The 20,300-nt window shown below is 38.9% G+C and overlaps 1 protein-coding gene across 3 annotated transcripts in view; it reads left to right on the plus strand.

Annotated features, from left to right (window-relative positions):
• Positions 1-20,300, plus strand: part of RB195_006949 (uncharacterized protein) — a gene marked incomplete at both ends in the record, with an annotated part of 83,959 nt that overhangs the window by 31,909 nt on the left and 31,750 nt on the right. For all 3 annotated transcript variants that reach the window (XM_064180319.1, XM_064180320.1, XM_013450687.2), the window contains 4 exons: positions 2,596-2,698; positions 12,137-12,218; positions 16,315-16,393; positions 16,961-17,149. In XM_064180319.1, the coding sequence (XP_064037198.1) occupies positions 2,596-2,698; positions 12,137-12,218; positions 16,315-16,393; positions 16,961-17,149 (453 nt within the window). The remainder of the gene's footprint in view (positions 1-2,595; positions 2,699-12,136; positions 12,219-16,314; positions 16,394-16,960; positions 17,150-20,300) is intronic.

Genomic DNA, 20,300 nt, shown 5'->3' on the forward strand with positions numbered 1-20,300 from the left:
TTTCAAATTGACAACGAAGTATTTGCTGAACTTCATAACCTTCTCGTGTTAATGCACAGTGGACAACCAGCGTTTAACTCAGTCATTGTTGATGCACACTTCCCAGATATCTGCAGTAAATTTCTTCGTCGGGTCGCCGAGCTCGAAAACGACGGGGCATAAATGTACAAGGGGCGAAGGAGATGCTGACCAACTCGAACGTCTAGATGAGGCAAAATCTTTTCATTTCGGCAAAATGTATCATACGGCTCTCATGAGGAAAGCGGTTCCAGAGGGTCTCTGGGCACTGCAGATCGTATGAAAGAGTGCATACAATACCGCTACTAACTTCTGTCCCAAAATCCATCGCCGACGTATTCATCCGTCGCAGTTCTCAGAAGTGGGCAAAATGAAATTTGAAGATACCTTTCGAGAATAAATAAACTGCTGATTTCAAATTTAATTAAAGATTTTAGTTTTAAGAGAGGTGTGGCCTGAAAACAGGTAAAGCTTCTCCAAATTTTGTTAATTACTTTCACACCTCCGCGATAAAGCAGTGTGCATATCCCGAGGACAAAACTCCGTAGATAGAAAAGATGTTAATAGGATTTGCGCCAATTTCTGAAAATTGGAAGAAATGCTTATTGTATGCGTAATCAGGAGGTTATTTAGAATATTTTGATGCACCACATCATGGGTTCGAAATTTCCCTTGTCTTCCGAAATTGAGGAAAGTGCTACATTCAAAGTTAATAAAATGATGCATATGCCTAACTCTAGAAAACCTGCTCGGAAGTTTCCTAGCAAATCATTTGTTCTTGACAATAGTTCAAAGTGTAAGTCTCCATCTTTGAAAGTGTTTTTTCAATGTCAAAATTTAACATAATTTTTGTGCATTCGTGTTCCTAGAGTACGGTCAAGGCGACATGAAACACGTACGCAATTGCGTACACGTCATCTCTCGAGGCGCTTCGGTGGAGCGTAGCGGCTAGGAGCGTGGTGAAACCCTTGCTGGCACCACCCACCGCTGCAGTTTGTGACGGTACAAACTCTATTCCAACTGCTGCCTCTACCGTGCCGTTTCTAGCGCTTACGCAAATGCACCGCAACTACACTCGTGATTCATGTCGTTTTGACCCGACTATACTACCCTATTCTTCCTACCCAATATGTGAGCCGAACTTTTTTTTTCAAGAGTTATGCACTTGCATGAACATAGCTGCTTAAATAAGTGGATAGTTATTCAAGCATTATGGTTTTGATGTCCACATCATTTAGTTTTGGCATGTGTTTGGAAAAAAGAGGGAAAGCTTCCTCTAATACCTCGAATAAGGTGCGAATTTTGGCGTACTCAAGGAAATGTGAATCTAAAGTGAAATTAAATTTTTTTTTATTTGCGAGGTCGACATTTTCAGCAAGATGTTCCCAAAATCTCTCATCTGTGCATGAAATCTTGCCAATATTTTTTTTTGTTGCGAGGCAAAAATTCACGGAGGGTATCCCATACCTTCAATTCTTACTATAATCTGCTTATATATTCCTCCTATAGTTTATTGTGAAAGCAACGAGGCAAAAATGTGAAAAATTAAGTTTAGGCGGAATCTCAAACATGTTACTATATAATGAATAATAAAACCATAAAAACGGAATATTTGGGATAGAAATTGATGGCGGTCTACAAAATCTGAACCGCCATCAATTTTTTTTTCCCAAATATTCCGTTCTTATGGTATTTATGTAGCTCCGAGCAGCGTTTAAGACCAAATATCCAATGCTGTTTTCTGTTTTTCAAAACTTCTTGAATCAGTATCGCAAGTTCGCTTGAAGTACCGAATGCAAGTTTGTCTTTTCCTTTAATTCTTTAATGAAAGCTCAGTGAGAAGGGTGTTCTGAACAGTTGTTAAAGTGATTTTCGTTCGCGTTTTGCACCATCAATTTTTGAACGGTCGATGCGAGGTATTGTTCCTTCCTTCCACGTTTATGTCAGTAACAATGAGAGAGCAGTTCAATATATACATAGACATCGTTGAAATCTCAGTTATAGGATTAATAAGGCAGCGGCTGCAACAATTTGTAGAAGTCCAGTAGTTTGAACATGCAGGAGTATATTATTATCTTTTTTTTAAATTTTTTTTCCACTACCCTAGAATTCCCAGATCTGCAGTTTCGGCTTCCAATTTTACTGCAAATTTATTTTTCTATGTTTTTTGTTAATGTGCGTATGTGTTCGGTGAAATTTGCTTATAAACTCAAGCTTATACTTATAAATTTGCTAAACTGAAATACATGTCTTAAATAAATTCAAAAGTAATGATATTTTTAAAGCAACATTAATCTTGTTTTTGAGTCGATTTTGTTCGCGTCGTCTGTTCTATGGCTGCTTTCATCGAATAAATCTATTTCTAGTGTTCTTAGTAGGTATCTTCAGTCAGTTAATTTCGAATAAGTTTCACTTTTTGAGGCTTCCTGTGATGTTTTGCATTTGTAAGGTCATTTAATGCAATAACGTGTTGCTGCATTGTATTTTACTTGTGAGATGAACGTGAATGGGAAACGGAAAACCAGTTGCTTCCGAAACGTTTGTTCAGTGCCAAAGAATCTTCTTCATCCCTTTCAGATGTTGGAACAACAAAATGCGGGTGGAATTGACTGGGTGCATGTGGTAATTGTGGACGACAGTACCAGAACGGGTCTAGTGCCTTGCTCAATTTTGTTGCCAGGTTGGTTCTATTTGCTTCCATGCTTCCACATAATTCCAACGATCTATTCAGTGGTTGGAGGTTTATTTCAGTGGAGGTTTATTCTTAGTCACATTGTACGGATTATTAGATCATTTATAGATCTTACACACTCTAGTGATTGCAATTTAAAGGCAGCGTATCAGTAAACTGATGATGTTGGGTTTCTGTGGACAAATATACAGTTCGGGATGTAGATTACGGTTATGAGCGTGCTTCCGCTCAGTTCCCCTTAGTCGTACTAGAAAACGGCGTTTCTCCTACGAAGTACGTGAAAACGCACATCAGTTGTGCATCGGTCGCATCCCCGCACGAACCGTCGAAAGTCAGTCTGTGTTCTCAACAGTCTATACAAGTAAAACCAATGAATAGGCTGCTGAGGGAACTGATACGTGCGTTCTGACGTACCTCGTAGGAACAAACGTTTTCCACGATGTTTTTCAAAACAATTTAGGGGAATTGAGCAAAGCGATGTTCATACTGGTAATCTATACTCGAAACTCTATATTTGGCTACAGAGACCCCAACTTCGTCGGTTTCGTGATACGCTGTCTTCAAAGAACTGTATGCGTGTATGGGATTCATTAACGTGAACACTGTTCGTTCGTTTTCATTCTGATCGCACTCCCCGCGAAACCTGCTTTCACGGCGTCTGCAACAAAGATACAGCTTTGTTTTGTCCTAGTTTTCGGTGTTGTTCCACTACGGCTGTTATTGGTGTTTCATGATGTGGTGTCTTGTCCGAAGTTATCGATTACGTTTGATCTTAAAGGCATCACCCCACGAATCTGAGGTGGTACGGATTTCAGGTGGAGTATTCGTATACGGAATGGGAGACTACGGAGAGGAGGGTGATTCCGTCCATTTCTTCCTAATTGCCGTGAAAAACGGCCCGGAAGACACGGCTTCAGGCGTTTTGGTGCACTATTTTGTACAGGGAGTTCGACTGGAGCGCGCCAGCCTTGTGCGGCGCCGCATCTTCCGGGCCGTTTTTTACGACAGTTAAAAAGAAATGGACGGAATTACCCCCCCTCCATAGTCTCCCATCCCGTATACGAATACTCCACCTGAAATCTGCACCACCTCAGATTCGTGGTGTGATGCCTTTGAGAAGTTGTTCACTAATATATCACATTATCTCCGCCGCATGTTCGTATGCAACTTCTGCAGAGCTTCAGCGTTGTTGGCGTTAATATTTCAACTACACAGTTGATCGAGTTCTTATTTTTCTCACTCTATTTCGTCTTCTGTGTTTCTCGTCGTTTCCAGTGTTGTTAGTCAATTTTCTGTGGTTGATAATCAGTACAGTTCTGTTACCATGCCTTAGATTATCGGGGCATCGTTAGAGTGCACACCTTCTGCGGCAACTTCTGCTAAGCGGAATTGGCTGGCAACGATGGTCAAAAATTGCAGTCAATTGCATCAGCAGACCATTGGATCCTCTTATCCTAGGAGCCATGCATCTTACCGGTCCAGCTCGCTTACGTAGTATTAGCAAGGAAGCTTAGAACTTGCAGTAATGATTTATTACCATCTTCGAATTTATAAAGAGGAAGAACAGCAGCGTTGAACAACGGTAGATTTCGAAGTATAGCAATATTGTTGAAGTTTGAAATATTTGAATATTTATCTTCTCATTCAGCCTCTTGTTTTCCCATTTGAACTCTTAGTTTACTTTGTAGCATACTAATATTAATGAATTAATGAGTTACAATCTATTTTCGTCCAGATGATTTTGTGCCGCTAATCGTCTAGTAAAGTGCAAACAATGGGTTGCTAGAGGACATGGTCTGCACAGGGATATCTGAGGGGCACAAGTCCGCTGGATGGTCATCACTATGCTGACTGTAGGGCTGTGTTTGGGTATCGATTCGTTGAGTATGTAAGTGAGGCGATTGTCGCCAAACAGGAAAGTAGAAGATACTGGAAGCAATAAGACATTAAGATAATTGAACGTTATTAGATGATGACTACTAATAAGTATATAAGGAGAAGCATTTAACGTTATACCTTTATATATAGGGAGCAAACTTTTTTAAAAGTTTGTTCCTTATATAACTCTCCCGGGACAAAACTCTCACTTAGATAGTGATCGAAACTTTTTGTGACGTGAACGGATAACATCGCACCGTTTGTTCTCTTAACTGAATAATTAATCTTTGATTTATTCTTCTTCTAATACTCTAATGAATAGTTCAATATCTCTTATTCAACTGTCACGAATTCCACTTCATCATTTGCTGCAATGCTAGCTTTTTGTTCTTTTTGAACCTTCTCAGTTGCAAATTTCATCTCTCATATCTCTAATTGCATTGGAAACACGACTTCAATAGGATAGGCGGGGCCTGACCACAGCGGGACTAGGATTTGCATTCTCTAGCCTATCAATGACTTATTCTGCAGGCACACGGTTCCGGCTGCACCTAAGCCTGTGTGCCTCTCCAAGTACTATCCGGCTATACTATTACTTATTATTACTATAGTTCCTGTTTAGCTTGAGAATCTATTTCTCTTACATCACTTTCCTTAAACGGAGGTGGAGAAGCATCTATAGACCCATAATTCGGTTTTCCTTTTGATATTAATGCAATTCTTCTTTTCTTGTCCATGCGAATATTCGTTTATATCAATGAACTTCCCAGGATTAATGTCTGACTAGTCTGATTTTCACAGGAAACCCCTATTTCATTTATACTTTTCTCGGTGACGTAGTATTTGAATAGCGACAGTCATAACCACCCTTCTGCGATGACTCACCTACAAAACTCCGGGTTTCGTGAGAACTAGCGGTTATCTTCTCATCACTTCTTTATAAGACATTTCGTTTGTGCGGGGATAGTATTTCAACAGAAGTGAGTTAGTGCTGCGGCGGTGCTGTGGATTTAGTTCAACTACTGACGGATCGATCACTGAGAAGATCTCTCCCGCTGTCCGCCTACCTCGTGTACACATCCGTTGCTCTGGTCGGCACCCGAGGACTGATTTCACGTCTCTTTCCGCCCTGACTCTCTTCTTTGCTGTGACTGCACTTTTGTGGTATTGTTGACGTGAGTTGACGGGTAGTGCTCATCCGTTTTCTGAAACCAGTTCATGCGCGACTTTCGTGACATTGTTTTCGAGAAATAATGTTTTTGTACAGAATTTCACCTCAATCTCGTGCAAATGTCTGTTCCATTCGTCCTCTGTTCAGGTTTTTGTTATTTCTCCTCTGCGATAGCATGAGAGAGCAGTTCTGCAGTGCTTGGTTCTCTCTTTCACGTTGTATTCTCTCTCCCTTGCCTCGCAGACGCTGACATTCAGCAAATATCGCAGTTTTCGAACTAGTCGAACGTATTGGTGGATCTCACTTGTCTCCATTCATTGTTTAGCATAAGTTTTTTTTTCTCCGTATTGCTAGTTTGGTGGTTCTGTTCCATTTCTTCCTTTTTTGTATTGTCACTCTTCTCTGACTCAATTAAAAATGTTCATATATTGTGGCTATGGCTTCAAATCGAAAATTGGAATAATTACTGTCTCCTTGGGGTCGTATTGCTAGTTGCCTATCATTTCCCCCGTGTCTGCATCGTGTTTGGCTCATGTGTGACTCATATTGACTTTTCACCCATGTTTTTAGAAGCTAAATTTTTTTCTATTTTATACTAACATCTTGCTCGAAATGCTTCCAAATTTCTGTTAAAAACTGTACAGTATAGCAGGAACAAATCGTCATTTGGGATTGTTCATGGCCAATTTTGTCTTAGGAGATGGACATGTCATTTACGTTATGTAATCGACACATCTCGTCTCATTGCATTTTGTGCTTTGCCGACATGTAGATATGTGGCATTCGCAGAGGGGAAGCTAGAACCTGCCACTTAATGGGTATGTCTTTGCGAAGCGAGTCATGTAGTCGGTCCTTTTTTGTACAACTTTTTCTTAGTGTTCGATATCGAAGGAGTCAATTTCCGTCTGCGTTTGGCGTACTATTACGTAAGAGGAAAATTCTGAATTTTGTTGTAAATATTGTGATATATTCCGAATTTTTGATTTTCTACTGACGCACTTTTAACAGAACCAGATGACGTGCAATTTCAAACAGTTGCACCTCCACATAGGATTTGATACACATCTTCGTATTTCAAAGTTCTCAACTATTCGTATTTCTGCGAAGTACATTTATAACTGGTTCGCTTTAATATTAAAATGTGTAATTTGGTACGTAAAATCCCGAAAATATGCGAGAATTAAGATGAACCTGCAACTAACGACATCAAACATGTTTTGAAGAGGAAACAAATTTGTTGTGGAGATCTTAGGAAGCATCATAGATTTGCTGGTTTTATATATTAATAACACACATTGGGATTATTTGATATTTTTAATTTTTAGTTTGATGAAACAACTATTCTAAACCGTTCTACTCAATTGAATGGATTTTTATATTAAACTTCGTGTAGAAGTATCAGGTGATCGATATTTCTCTTCACCTTCTCACATTTTGTTTCAACGTCCTTTTCTATCATTTTCAAATGCCCCTGCAATTTTTTGTTCGTGCGAAATTTCCAGTTGTTGGAAGGGATGGCCTTAAAAATTGCCTCTTCCTCTGTCTGCTTCTGGTCTTGTAATTCTCTGTAAAATCGTTAGCCTCTTAAGCTAATACATAAATAAAATGAAGCCTAAGCATTTTTTGTTATCGCTGCCTAGTTCTCTGGACTTGACTACATTTTCGCTAGGTGTCGGTGCCCTTTGTTGTCGATGTTATTGAAACCGCTGCCACCACAAGCACCACCACCAAAATATTGTTCATTACATAGCGTTACCTGCTATATACTACAGCAATTTATTAGACTCTTTCACTCATCGTTGAAGTTTATATCAGCAATAGCAACCGCACTTTGTGCGGACCGCAGAAACGCTGTCAATTTCCTGAGCAACAGCAATTCATTTTACTCTGCCATTAATTTTAAACGGCATTTTTGTTATCCGCTGACAAGAACATGAACCTTTCTTCCTAGCTCAATTCTCATTCAATTCTGTCATTTTTGAATCATCATCTGTTTTCCCTTTTTTTCGTCGCTTATGTTGACTACACTTCAGCTTTGGCACAATTTTTATAGCAGCGTTTCTTTTTGATTGGTGGTAACCAAGCAAGAAGGAGCACTACTTCAAAAATCCACTATCTCTACTTAATTTCTTTCACTTTGATGTCCTAGCAGCAACAATCGTAATTTTCGGTTCCGCTTATGCGCTTTTTTGAACGTCATAACCCATCGGTGTATGATTTCTTAGGAAGTTTCTGTACGTCACGAACAATAGCCGACTTTGCTGCTCATGCGCCGTTCACGTGCGGACACTGATACATCCTGCGAAGGGTCTCACAAATCGAAAGAAAGGGATGGAAGTCGGAGACATCGGTGGTCATTTGCGTTTCGACGGCGGTGGTTTTCAACTTCTTCGCGTGACTCAAAGGTTGATGTCAGTTCCCCATCTGAGAGTCCCTCGTCCCCTCCAGAGACGCACGACGCAGCTGGAACCCTATTTACTCCGAGGCAGACAACACTAGGTTCAACATGGCATTCAGGTGCTTGACACTAATACATTTTGTGGCATTTTTCCTAGCACTCTAGAATGACTCATCTTCCTGCTATCATCGCAGAGCAAAAAAAAAAGAGCATGAGAAGAAAAGAAAAACACAACAGCCTACTTTCTCCGGTTACATTTTTAAGATAGTTGTATATTATCCACCCAGGTGTTGGCCCGTGCATTGCATCAAATCATCTTCAGCATGTTCGCGTACATGGGTGGTACACATTGAGCTCTGAATTCAGTTCAATTTCAATTCAGTTGACTATAATCCACCAGATTTTATAGCATTTTTCATACAGTCAATATCCTCTCCGCACATCACTTAAGTTCTACTTTTCGAGAAGAGATTTAGAGGTGATCAGTCGTGCAGCAGCACATTTTTGTTGCACATCCAGTGATTTTATGTGTTTGGATGACGAAATGTAGTCTATGTTGAGCTATGATGTCTATGAACTCTTTCAACTTTTCTTTGGGCTTCTTGCCGCTGTGGACCATCAGAGTTAGCCTAAAGGAGCCTATGGATTCAGTCACAAAAAACGTGTATTGATCAAGTCACACTCACTGCGGCAGGTTTTCTTAATAAAGATTGGCCACAAAAATTGAGAACTATTAGTGGTGATAATTAGGCTGTAAATGTAGTTCCACGGTATAGAAATGCAACTGTTCCTATTTCGTGTTTTAAGTGAGCATTACTTTTGTGAATGGTAAAATCGTCTCTTTTCACATTGGTGCGCCATTTTTTTATGAATCGAGTAAAGAAAAAAATTACTGCCGTGCTGATTTTGCCATCCCTTTTATTGTTGTTAATAAGTAAAAGTTGCAAACTAATCTTTATTGGAACCTGCAGAAAAAATTCAGATCTTGTTAAAAATTATCTTGTTTGCTACCAAAACAAGTTTTCTCTGCGCGTGAATCAAATCTGTAGAGGGATATTGAAAGCCGATAAAATGAGGGCGGTGGATTATACCTTCGCATAAGAAGAAGACTCTTCTATTTGCTCATCTGTTCTCTCTTTTATTCGTAAAGGATCAGTGTTCAAACTTTGGTCCAAATCGATTGCAAGATTTTTGAGCTTTTGGTTAGGAAATAATGTCGGTTTTTATATTTTCCGACAATTATGCACTTCTTTGAAAATGTACATTTTATTTTTATTTTATTATGTCTTTTTGATGCGAATGTTCCTTGTTATACTTCCATGATATTGATTTCGTATTCTGTTTTTAGTCGATTATCTTGGAAATACATAGTTCCTGTGAATTTACTATATTACCGCTTGAAAAAAATGTAGGTGTTCCTAAAAGTTTGTGAAGACTGTGGAAATTGGGTTCTTTTCATGTAGTATAGTTAATAGTCAGCAGTCACGACGCATGTAGTTTTCAAACATGACAACAAAAACGCGAAACACCTCAAAGATATGCACATCAAAGGCTTAATGGCCACCTCAAAACCTCGGTTTTTTTTTTTGTTGATGAACCTCATTACACCTATAATGAAATGGAAACGCGCACAGTGGGCTCCATCATCCTTCAGATTCGTTCGGCTTGGAGAAAATTTGATTGGCCGAGTAAGTTCACTAAAAATCCACCGCAGAAGTTTTCATTCTACCACGCTAAGCTGGGGTAAGCTGCGGCCAGATTTGAAGTGGGTGTTTTGATACTTCATTACCATCCTTGAAAAATTTGTCTCGAATCTTAGCTGCCGTTAGAAGGAGCCTAAAAAGGAAAACATTCCCCAATGCTCTCTTTACATCTTCCTTCAGCAGAGCTCATTCTTTCATACTTCAAATTATCCCTGAAACCATCACTCTACAATAAGATCGGTAATTTTTTCGCAGATGACGAAGGAGACGATGACGCACGTCTCTTTTGTCTTTCTTCATAAGTCACCTCAATTTTCTCGGAACCTACAAGAATTTGTGAAGAAGAATCAGTCGATTTTCCTTTCTCCCGCTACTATTTCATTACATTTAACTGACTGGAAAAAATACTGTTAAAGGCATCACCCCACGAAACTAAGGGGGGGAAAAAAAAAAGGAAAAAATTATAAAAAAAAGGGGAAAAAAAAGGAGGGGGGGGGGGGGGTTCCCATCTTTTTTTTAAAAAAAAAAAAAAAAAAAAAAAAAAAAAAAATTAATAAATTTTTTTGAAAAAAAAAAAAAAAAAAAAAGAGAAGGGGGGGGGGGGGCCGGGCGGGGGGGCGCCCCCCCCACGCTTTTTTTAAAAAAAAAAAAAAAAAAAAAAAAAAAAAAAAAAATCCTCAGTCTCATCCCTCCAATACTCCACTGAAAAATACTGTTAATATTGGTGTCAATACCAGAGTATATATATATATATATATATATATATATATATATATATATTGAACGGAACTAAAAAACAAATAGATGGCTGAATCTATGTCTTCACCTGTATATGGACGACCCACTTATTGGAGTACGATTCCTTCAGTCTTTTTTTTCTGGTTGGACGTCTCCGTAACTTTTCTGCAAACTCTGTAGTAACAGAAAGAAAACAACAATTTTCATTGGGACATCATGAATTGGTCACACTACTTCAGTTAGTCTTTGTTCGGCTGAAACTTGCGGTTTCCTTTTTCAACACTGAAGTAGAACAATTCATTCTTTCACTCCTCCCTTCTACGCTAGGACTGGTATTTTTGGAGGTAAACAAATAAATGCGTAAATGTGTAGCACCAAAAGTGTGTTTTGGTTCGACACGTTTAACCATCTATTTGTTTTATCTTTAAGTTTTTTCTAAAGTATATAAATATACTGTAAATATACTCTAATATTGATGCAGTTTGTTTTGCAGTCGGTTAAAAGTATTGAAATAGTAGCTAACAAAAAGAAATTCTACTGAGTTTCTTTTACAAATTCTTGTAGGTTTAAGAGAGGACCGAAAGACACTGGAAACAACTCGCAAGCATTAACGAAACAGTTGGTCCAAGAACAGCCAACGGGTGTGCTACAGCGTAGTGATGGTTCAGACATTAAAAGTAAAAAAAAAATTCCTAAAAAATTTTCAAGGTTCTTCTCAGTTTTGCGAAGCATCTTGAACTGCCACTGTGTCGTACGTTTGTTTGTTTGTTTGTTTGCAGCTTCCAGCCGAAATGCATGTTGACTTTCAAATGCGATCTTTCAGTCTCTATTTCTTTTTCTTTCTTTTTGTGCTTATTTAGACAGGTACAGAGATACTATGCACGGTTGAAATATAGTGATAGTTATGATAGTTGAAATCTAAATCAGCAGCACAGGAAAGTAAAACAAAATCCACCCTTTATGATTGTAAACAGTGTTGATATATTATATTTTTACGGTTTCTTAGAGAGGAAAAAGTACAAAATACTGCTTGGATTTCCTTTTCGTCCAATCTTCCTTTAACATTTCGATTATAAAATGATCAGAAATAGTCAGTTATCACTAGGATTTCAGTGGGAAAAGAGCTACAGCAGAAAACGCAAACTTTAGAACATCAGCAGATTAGGAAAAGTTTCTTTTGGAAAAATTCTTGACATTACGAAGCTATGTTGCATTAGTTGTGTTCGATTATGCTAAAGAAGTTCGGAAACACGCAGGGCTGTTTATCGTTTCTCCGGAAAACTAGATAAGATAACGGATTTACGGAATGCATGGAACCAACATCTGGTGTTTTTATTCAGCACATCTCTGGTTTAGAACAGAGCTTTAACAATCGCATTTGTTCGTAATTCTGCATGAATTTTCATTGAACTGGTGGAGTATCCGTGGAAACTTTTGTAGCCAAAGTGAATCACCGTAGAAATAAATTTCCATACCACTCAAAAGCAGAAAAAAAACTGTTGTTCAAAAAAAGAATCTGTTCGAATTATCTTATTTAGATGCACCATCGTCTTCATTTACCACTGATCGTCCAGACGCAGGAAGTCCAGGTGGTGGTGTCATGAAGAGGAAATCTTTGAGGTAATTAAGGTTTATTGCATTGGTTGTTGCAGTGATTGAGTCCCAAAGTGTTTTATTGTCATCCAATTATCTGTCTCTCTGTCCAAAATTCTAAACAGTAACACACTTTTTTTTTGTTTTCAGAGGTTTCAATAATATCTCTTGTCTCGGAAATTTTCTAATACCATGGCGTTGTATCAGAGGACGAGAAAACTTTATAAGAGGCTCCTTTAATTTGTGAATATTACTGAAGCGTCTTGTCGTTAAAGATCCTGTCGGTCTACGCCATAAATACGCGATTTTTTCAACATCACTGGAGGAGAATTTTCGTCATGAGAAAGTGATTTTTGGTAAAGGGGCTTTCAAAGTTCTGGAAAATGGAAAACGAAAGTATAAGATGAAAGAATTTGTCTCGAATTTAAAGAAAAGTTTAGTTAGACCTAATTTTGTAGGAAAAAAAAAACGAAACACCGCATTACTTAAGGAATTACCCAAAATATCTTGCAAATTTAGGCCTGAATACATCATGTGCATCTTTTGAAAGGAGAACTATCGAATTGATAATGCTGAGAAAGTTATTTAATTCGCTCCCCCAGATTATAACTGTCTCAGGATTTCCCTTAATTTTCTATTTTTCGTATATGGTTGGTTCACGCTTCAGATGTATTCGTCCACACAGCCGTTGGACTATTTGTTGGTGGGCGACTGCTTATTTGCCTTTGTCCACCACAACTTCCAGGCAAATGCAATCGATTGCGTTTTCTTTGCCATGGGTTTCCATTATGAGTTCGTGGAGAATTTTGATTGGAATTCTGATTGCAGTGTGATGAACGGTGACTGACAGTCTCTAATTCTGGTTTAGAGCAGCCCATTAATTACGAGTACCCTACACGATGTTGATTTGAAACCACTTCTATTCTTGATGTGAACTAGACCTAGACTTCTTGGATAGGGACTGGAAAGGAAGACAAAACTAGCTTGCTTCATTGTAACCGGTGTTATTTTCCTGAACTTTTGCATAGTATGAAATCTACATGAGTTCACTCAAAACTCTGATGTTCGCATAATCTATGAAAGTTGAGCTGTATTTTGGCATAACCATATGAATGTTTACTTAAAGTCTCTACAACTCCTAATGCTCAGCTGATTTACCTCTTTTATCTTACATCATACATCAGATTCTGTTGAACAGATCAACTCACAAGCAATAAAGTAATCTTTGCGGTTGCAATGCTTAATCCTCCACCCCTCGGAGATTTTGACACAGAGACAAATCGTTTAGTGACACTGTTACTTCTATCCTTTTCCTTTCTGGTGACTTTTTTGGTGGGCGGCTGTAGAAGAGTCGGTAAGAGGTTCCACTATAACTGCATGATCGATCATTTGTTCGGAACCATACTAGTTGCCAACCAGGCTTTTCGTCCCTCCGGGATCGATGAATTGGTGCCAGGGCTGTCTGGTACCAATTTATCGACCCAGGAAGGATGAAGGGCTGGGAGATAAAAACACCAACTTGACACATCGGCTGGTCCCCACAAGTCATTGTAAGGCGGCACGCGCGTTCATAAACCTCAAATTCAAAGGTTTTGAATTAAACTCGAACGCATAGGCGAATCCCCATAGCAATTGATTAACCCTGTACACTTTATCCTTGTTTAATCATTTTGTGCGTCAGCGCAGTAGAACAAGTTGAAAACAAGGTGTTACAACAATTTTAAGCTTCTTTTCTTTCATTTCGGTGTTTGGGAGCAAAAGAAATTTTCAGCTGCGTTTATATGTTGCTAGCTCAATTTTATCTTCCAACTAGTATGAATTTGCTCTAGCATTGCTCTGCTCTGCATTTCGTAACTTCGTCTGAGTTACGATGCTCTTAAAAAAATGAGTGACGAAACGTGCTACATCTGTTTTGAATACCACATTGCGTGGGCTGTAAACGTATCGGAACGAAAAAAGTCATGGTTAGCTCCGATAGTCCAACAGCTGGTGACGTAGTCGCATGGCCGAACAAGTTTGCGCTGATTGCGTGCCTCCTGCGCTGGCATCTCCGTCCCGATCGATTTGCATGAACACACAGTCCTCTTACGAATATATGTGAATACATGTGTTCTCTTTCTCCTCAATAAACAACTACCTATCGTCTTATGGTTCCTGTCCTGTGTCCACGTTCAACTAATTGTGCCGGTCTCGTGGTCAAATGTTACCATGGATTTGCAACTATGCGGTAATTCTTTCTCACATTACTCTGATTTGTTCATTATCTTTCACTCTTCGTTTTTTTTTCTTTCTCTTCAAGATGGACTACTGTCACCATCAATTCCTTAGGTGTCCAAGCATCGCTATCGGGAAAACGTTGAATTTTTCACTTGCGAACAGGTTTGCTCCAATATTTGTACTATAGTCGTCGAAGGTGAGATCCTTCCAAGCAAGAACTTGAGTGGTGACTTCAAGAGCAGCTAGAGAGGTCCGGTCCTTTCTTGTTTGAATGTAATTGTATCATATTTTGCGTAATTGGCGGTATATAAATTGTATCAGTGTCGTCAATTGCTGGTCAAAATCCTTAATAGTAGAATTGAAAACGAAATCCGGGGCAGATTTTTACGTTAATTTCAGCGAAATGCGTGTTGACGCTGCACAAGCGCCACTGGCGATATACTTGATTAATGACTTCCGGAAACAGTATGACGAGTGAACTAACAATGTTTAGCCCTTGTATACGCTGTATGTGATTTTGATTGTTTTGATTTCACGTCTATGTTTATGGTTGATGCCACTTGTCACTGCAGCCAAATGGTGGAGTGCCAACCTCGCTCTCTGCAAATCGATCTGCAGAGGCTTTCGTTCCTCTTTATTAAAAAACGCTCTTTGTAATCGTGTGTGGAGCGAATGCACACGACCGATTACATCTATAGGGAAAGTTTCGTTTTAAAAGTGCTGGTTTCGTCTTTTTTTTTGCTGTCTTCATTTCTTTACTTCATTATGCTGTAAGTCACTGGCAATCTCGAGGAGTACGTTATCCATAAAGATCAAGTCTTTATTGAAATTAAGTTTCAACTTTTACCTACTAGTAAGAACGCCCCATTAAATTACTTTTCCAAAGAAAAGTGAAAGTTCAGCAATAAACGACTTTTGCACACACTTTTTTCCTCGACATGTCTCGTGACATGAAAGCTAGTAGTTCACTAATGTTTTGCAGCTGCATGAAACGATTCACTGTCATTGTAGCCCTTTAAACAATTCTCTACTTAAAACGTTGCAGTAATTGGGATTTACACTTTTTTCCTAAGGCTATTAGGAAGTTTCAACACCATCTGCACTATCTTCAAGACCATCCTTCATACTTGGCTGTAAGAGGGAAATGCCATCTTTTATGTATAGTGGCAAACTTTTTATTTTTTGGAATTAATGCGTTACGGCATACTCATTTCCTGTTGCCACATTTTAGTACAACTAAGGTGTAGGGTCCTTACGTTTGCTCAAATCTTCGGCAATTACGCTATCGATGCGCATCAACATGGCATAGATGATAGATGGAAATTCATGTAAGGTTGTTGTGTTTATATGTCTGTATAGAATCTCCTAATGCAGTCTTTTCTTGCGAAGGCGGATGTTCATCAACGGCTTGTTCAATAGGGCCTCGCCGGCCGTGCGTGTGTAAATACAGTGTGGCTTTAATCCCGATTATTTTGATATTTTGCTAAAGTGAACGTTAGGGACAGCAGCAACTTGCGCATTTTTGAAGATGGATTTGCTTATAGAGGTGTTTGTTTGTAGAAAATGATTAGAACGTGAAGCAGTGAGTGTATGAGAGCAGATCGGTGTGCAGACCTCACTGCCTCCCATCGATCGTTGCTGGAGGCGTCGCAGCTGAGACGGAGCACAAGCGGCAGCTCGCGGCCATGCTTAATAGGCATGCGCTTGAATATGGGCGGTACCCCACTGCTCCAGTTTTCATCTGCCCTTGCCTTCGAACTCATCACTTGCTTCGGATTGTCCTTACTACTTTCTCTCCTCAAATTGAACATGTTCGTATATAACACGGTTGACCACCATTTCACATACACTCCTACCGCACAATTCTTTTCTTTTTCTGTGCTCCACAAATTCTGGTTCATTTCAGACGGATTTTCGGAGGCTCAAATCCATCGAAAGACCACCATTCTCCATCAAGCCCTACAAGTAGGAAAAGGTTCAGCGAAGTAAGGGACTTTTAAAATCAAGTACTTAATGTAAACATATTTTTGTTACGTTCTTCACCGGGATTGCTGAAGAAGAACGCGATTGGATTCCTCCAGCGGTCCTTCACCTCTATCACACATTCATTACGACCAGATGGTCTGCTGAAAATTATTCACACTTCTCTCAATCGATCCTCCATTTATGTTGTTTGTGCTCTTCGTTGCTGACAGCTTGCTTTATAATAACTTATTAGAAAGTCAAATTTCTGCTGCCTAATGTGCCAACTATGGCGTGAGGAAATTTTGTTGTTTCACAATCACTTGTTCGGAAAGAGGGTTCCGGAACTAGTCATAATGTGTTAAAAATCGGATAAGTGTCTAGCCCATTTTCTCCGCTCAGTTAAGACTATGTCCTTGGATAGCGCTGCAAACATCTGTGTTTGCGCAAGCGTCTAAATATAATGTCATGTTGTAAAATGTTGAAACACTCTGTACTGTCTCATCGTTGTTTCCAGGTCTCCTCTTTCTCCTATTTGTCCTAATCTCGTCTTCGCAGAGTGTTTTCGTTTCCATCTATTCTTTTTGCAGGAAAGGCCACGAGCTGTGCTGTCTTCTTGTGACGTTGAACCAGCGGATTCTACTCGTACGGGCAGTGCCGTTCAGGACACAGTTTTAGACGGAGAACTTTCGCCTGAAGCAGAATCTAACTGTTGTGCTTCCGTGGACGAAGGCTTACCGCCTCCTATGGACGAAATTACGTTGAACAACTCTCACATGGTAGGTAGTAACTCTTTTCCTATCTTCAAACATTTACACCGTAGCCGCGAGCATTGGGTTCTGTCCCATCACTCACTATCCTCCCGGGTGGCGTGCGGTAATATGATTTGGTTGGGCCAGTCTCGTTTCATCGGTTTCTTTCGCTGCTCTGCGTAAAAAGTCTATCACAGTAGTAGAGGAGATGTGGGGAGAAGAGTGCAAACCGTTAGAAGTGGATGTGTTCCTCTCTATCTCCCCGGCGATATATCAATAGTTTCTCCGCCACATCTCTGTCATTATTTCCAACCCTTTCGGCGAGGGCCGATTTCATGAGCAAATTTTATTGCGGGTATTTCTGGTATTGATTTTGTTTGGTACGAAGTATTCACTTAATGCAACTTTTTCAATTGCAATTAAGATCACATCGAGTTTGCGCAAATATAATTCATTATTGAGGAAATGTTCAGCGAATGTTGGAGTAGGTATTGTTGCAAGCCATGCTCCCCGTGTCTTGTTGGCAAAAACGAATTTTAGGGCTATGAGTATAATTAATTCTGACAATTCTGCGGGGCTAAGAATCTCTTTTCATGCAATGATTTGTATATTGTGAGCAGGTTTTTAGTAGCATCTTTGCAAAGAAGAGTAAGTACAGTAGTCTGTCTGCACTTTGTTAACGTCATAGAAGAGAAAAGGATAAGAAGCAGTAAATCTAAGAGTTTTGTTCTGCACTTTCTGATACAAATGGAATGGAGATTTCTTCAAATTCGTACTCCTATAGTCAGCATTCAGCAGTCGGTTCAATGCTTAGACTCGAGTGAAGTTTTCTTTCTATTCTCTACGCCTCTGACTCTTATTTTCCTTGGGTCGCGAGAAAAGTGAAAAAGATTTGAAAGTGCATAAACGATTAGCTTGGCGTGGCAATCTTGCATTCCTCGGAATGAAGTCATGTAACAAAATTATAAGTGGATATCATTTTGGAAAGTTGATGAAATATAGATTTTATGAGCAATGTTTTATGTGAACCACATTCATAAACTCGCAATGGTTCCAGAGAATCATGGAACCATGCAGCAAGTCTAAAATATTTCATTTTACTTCTTTTGACTCTGATGTAAGAATAAGTAAGACGCTATTGCCACGTTTTAGTCGTTTAGTGGACTAAAGACAAAGAATGTTTTTTTATTGCCGTGGAAGTTTTTAAACACCACACAGACTAGGGCTCAAGCTTGGTGCTGTGGCTTCTTTTCTTGGAGGAAATCAATGCAGGCATTAAGGCAATAACCAAGGTTTTTGTTTCTAAATAGTACATAATCATATATCTCCTAAATGTACTTTACAACGTGGTCTTTTTAAAGTGAATTTGAAGTCAGAACAAAAATATTAATTTTTATTCTCGGATGAAATAAATACTCATACTTATACACTACTTATCGACTTATAGTTATTAAATACTTACGTGTGATTTCAAATCATTCGTTTTTTTTATGCTCAGAAGTTAATTGGCCGATTCAACGGACCAAATAAGTACATAGGTTCCAAATTATTATTTAATTGGTCGGTTCTCTTATAAGTGTGCGTAAATCTTCACACACACACACACACACACACACACACACACACACACACACACACACACACAAACTGTCTATGTATACATCTCTTTGGTTAGTCTTTTGGAAATCAGATTTCCGCGAACTTTACACGTATTCAATCATGTTTTAAGACGTGCTCTCACTAAGATTTCTTTGTTTCTGTCTCAGTTTACTTTGACAAATTATATCATGTTTGACATAAAAAGAGCACTTTGTGGTTTCTGGAAAGAAAACATTCAAAAGCGAAAACAGGTGTGCTCTTGCGTGCATTTCTCATATTACTTCTGTTAATTATACTTGGTTCTCGTTGGTGCCTCATGTTGATTAGATGTTTACTTTTTCACTGTTACTGGTTCGAATCCTCTAATTAGCGGTCTTCTCCCTGATGTTTGGCCCTCGAAACGTTATCATTTTTGCGAAGTCAATACTAGGTAGTATCATTTGCAAAGCAGTTGCAGGAAGCTTATGGAATTTAAGGTTCCTCATTTGAAGAAGACATAATTATTTCGACTGAATGTATTTCACTTACACAAATTGTCGTTAGGGAAGATTTTTTCTTAATAGATAAGAGTTGCATAAAATGACGCATGTATGAATCAAACAGTTTCATTGTAATGAATTTGAATTGATTTTCTTTGTTTATGTGGCATCAACAATTTATTAGTTGCGAGGAATGATGTGATTGTTTTTATCGCAATATAAGAGATTTTTTCACGTTAGTTTATTCCTGATATAATCGATAGTCTTGTTAGAAATCTTTTTTTGTCGTATACGCATCGAATAGATTTGCTTTTTTTGTCCTAGACTTCATTATTTCGAAATATCATTCTATATTTTCAACACCTTTTAAAAGTGGAATTAAAGTCAATTTCTGACCTCTATTTGTTGGGACATCCCAACCATAGATGCGATAGTCGGAGCCGGTGCTCTCCCCCTTTTTAAAAGGGGGGGGGGGGGCCCCCCAATTAAAAGGGTTAAGAAAAAACCCCCCCTCTTTTTGGGGGGGAAAAAAAAAACCCCCCTCACCCCAACCCCCACCCAAAAAAAAAAAACCCCAAAAAAAAAGATCCCAACGCCCAGAGAATTATGGATACTTCTTCATAAGTGATCATCTGAAGAAGCAGTAAATAATGTGGTTGAAGAAAGACGCTCATTTTTTTGAAGCATGAAATATGTATCTTCCTTACTAAGGGCGAAAAAAAAAGTTGCCAAGTCGTAGAGTCGTGTGTGAGGGACCCAGGCTTGTACACTGTTCACCTTACTCATCGGTTTTTTTTTTCAATATTGCCTTAAGTTGCTTAGGAAGATGTGTGCTCATCCGTTCGGTTTTCGATAGTCTAATTAATCTAACTAATTGACCTCAACAGCTATTCGTGAAGTGATATTATCTAGAGTCACACTTTTTTTTTAAAATAATTGTTATCAGATAAGTCTCTCGATTTTGACTTGGAAAATGAGCTTTGGCATTTTTCAACGTGTTGCGCTTCTTGACGATCTTCTTTCAAAATAAGTAACACATTTAATGTTTTCTGTTTTTCTAGTTTCTGTCCCTAATTTCAACGAAGGGTAGAGACTTTACT

This window comes from Necator americanus, chromosome I (assembly GCF_031761385.1).
Source record: "Necator americanus strain Aroian chromosome I, whole genome shotgun sequence".
NCBI lineage: Eukaryota > Metazoa > Nematoda > Chromadorea > Rhabditida > Ancylostomatidae > Necator > Necator americanus.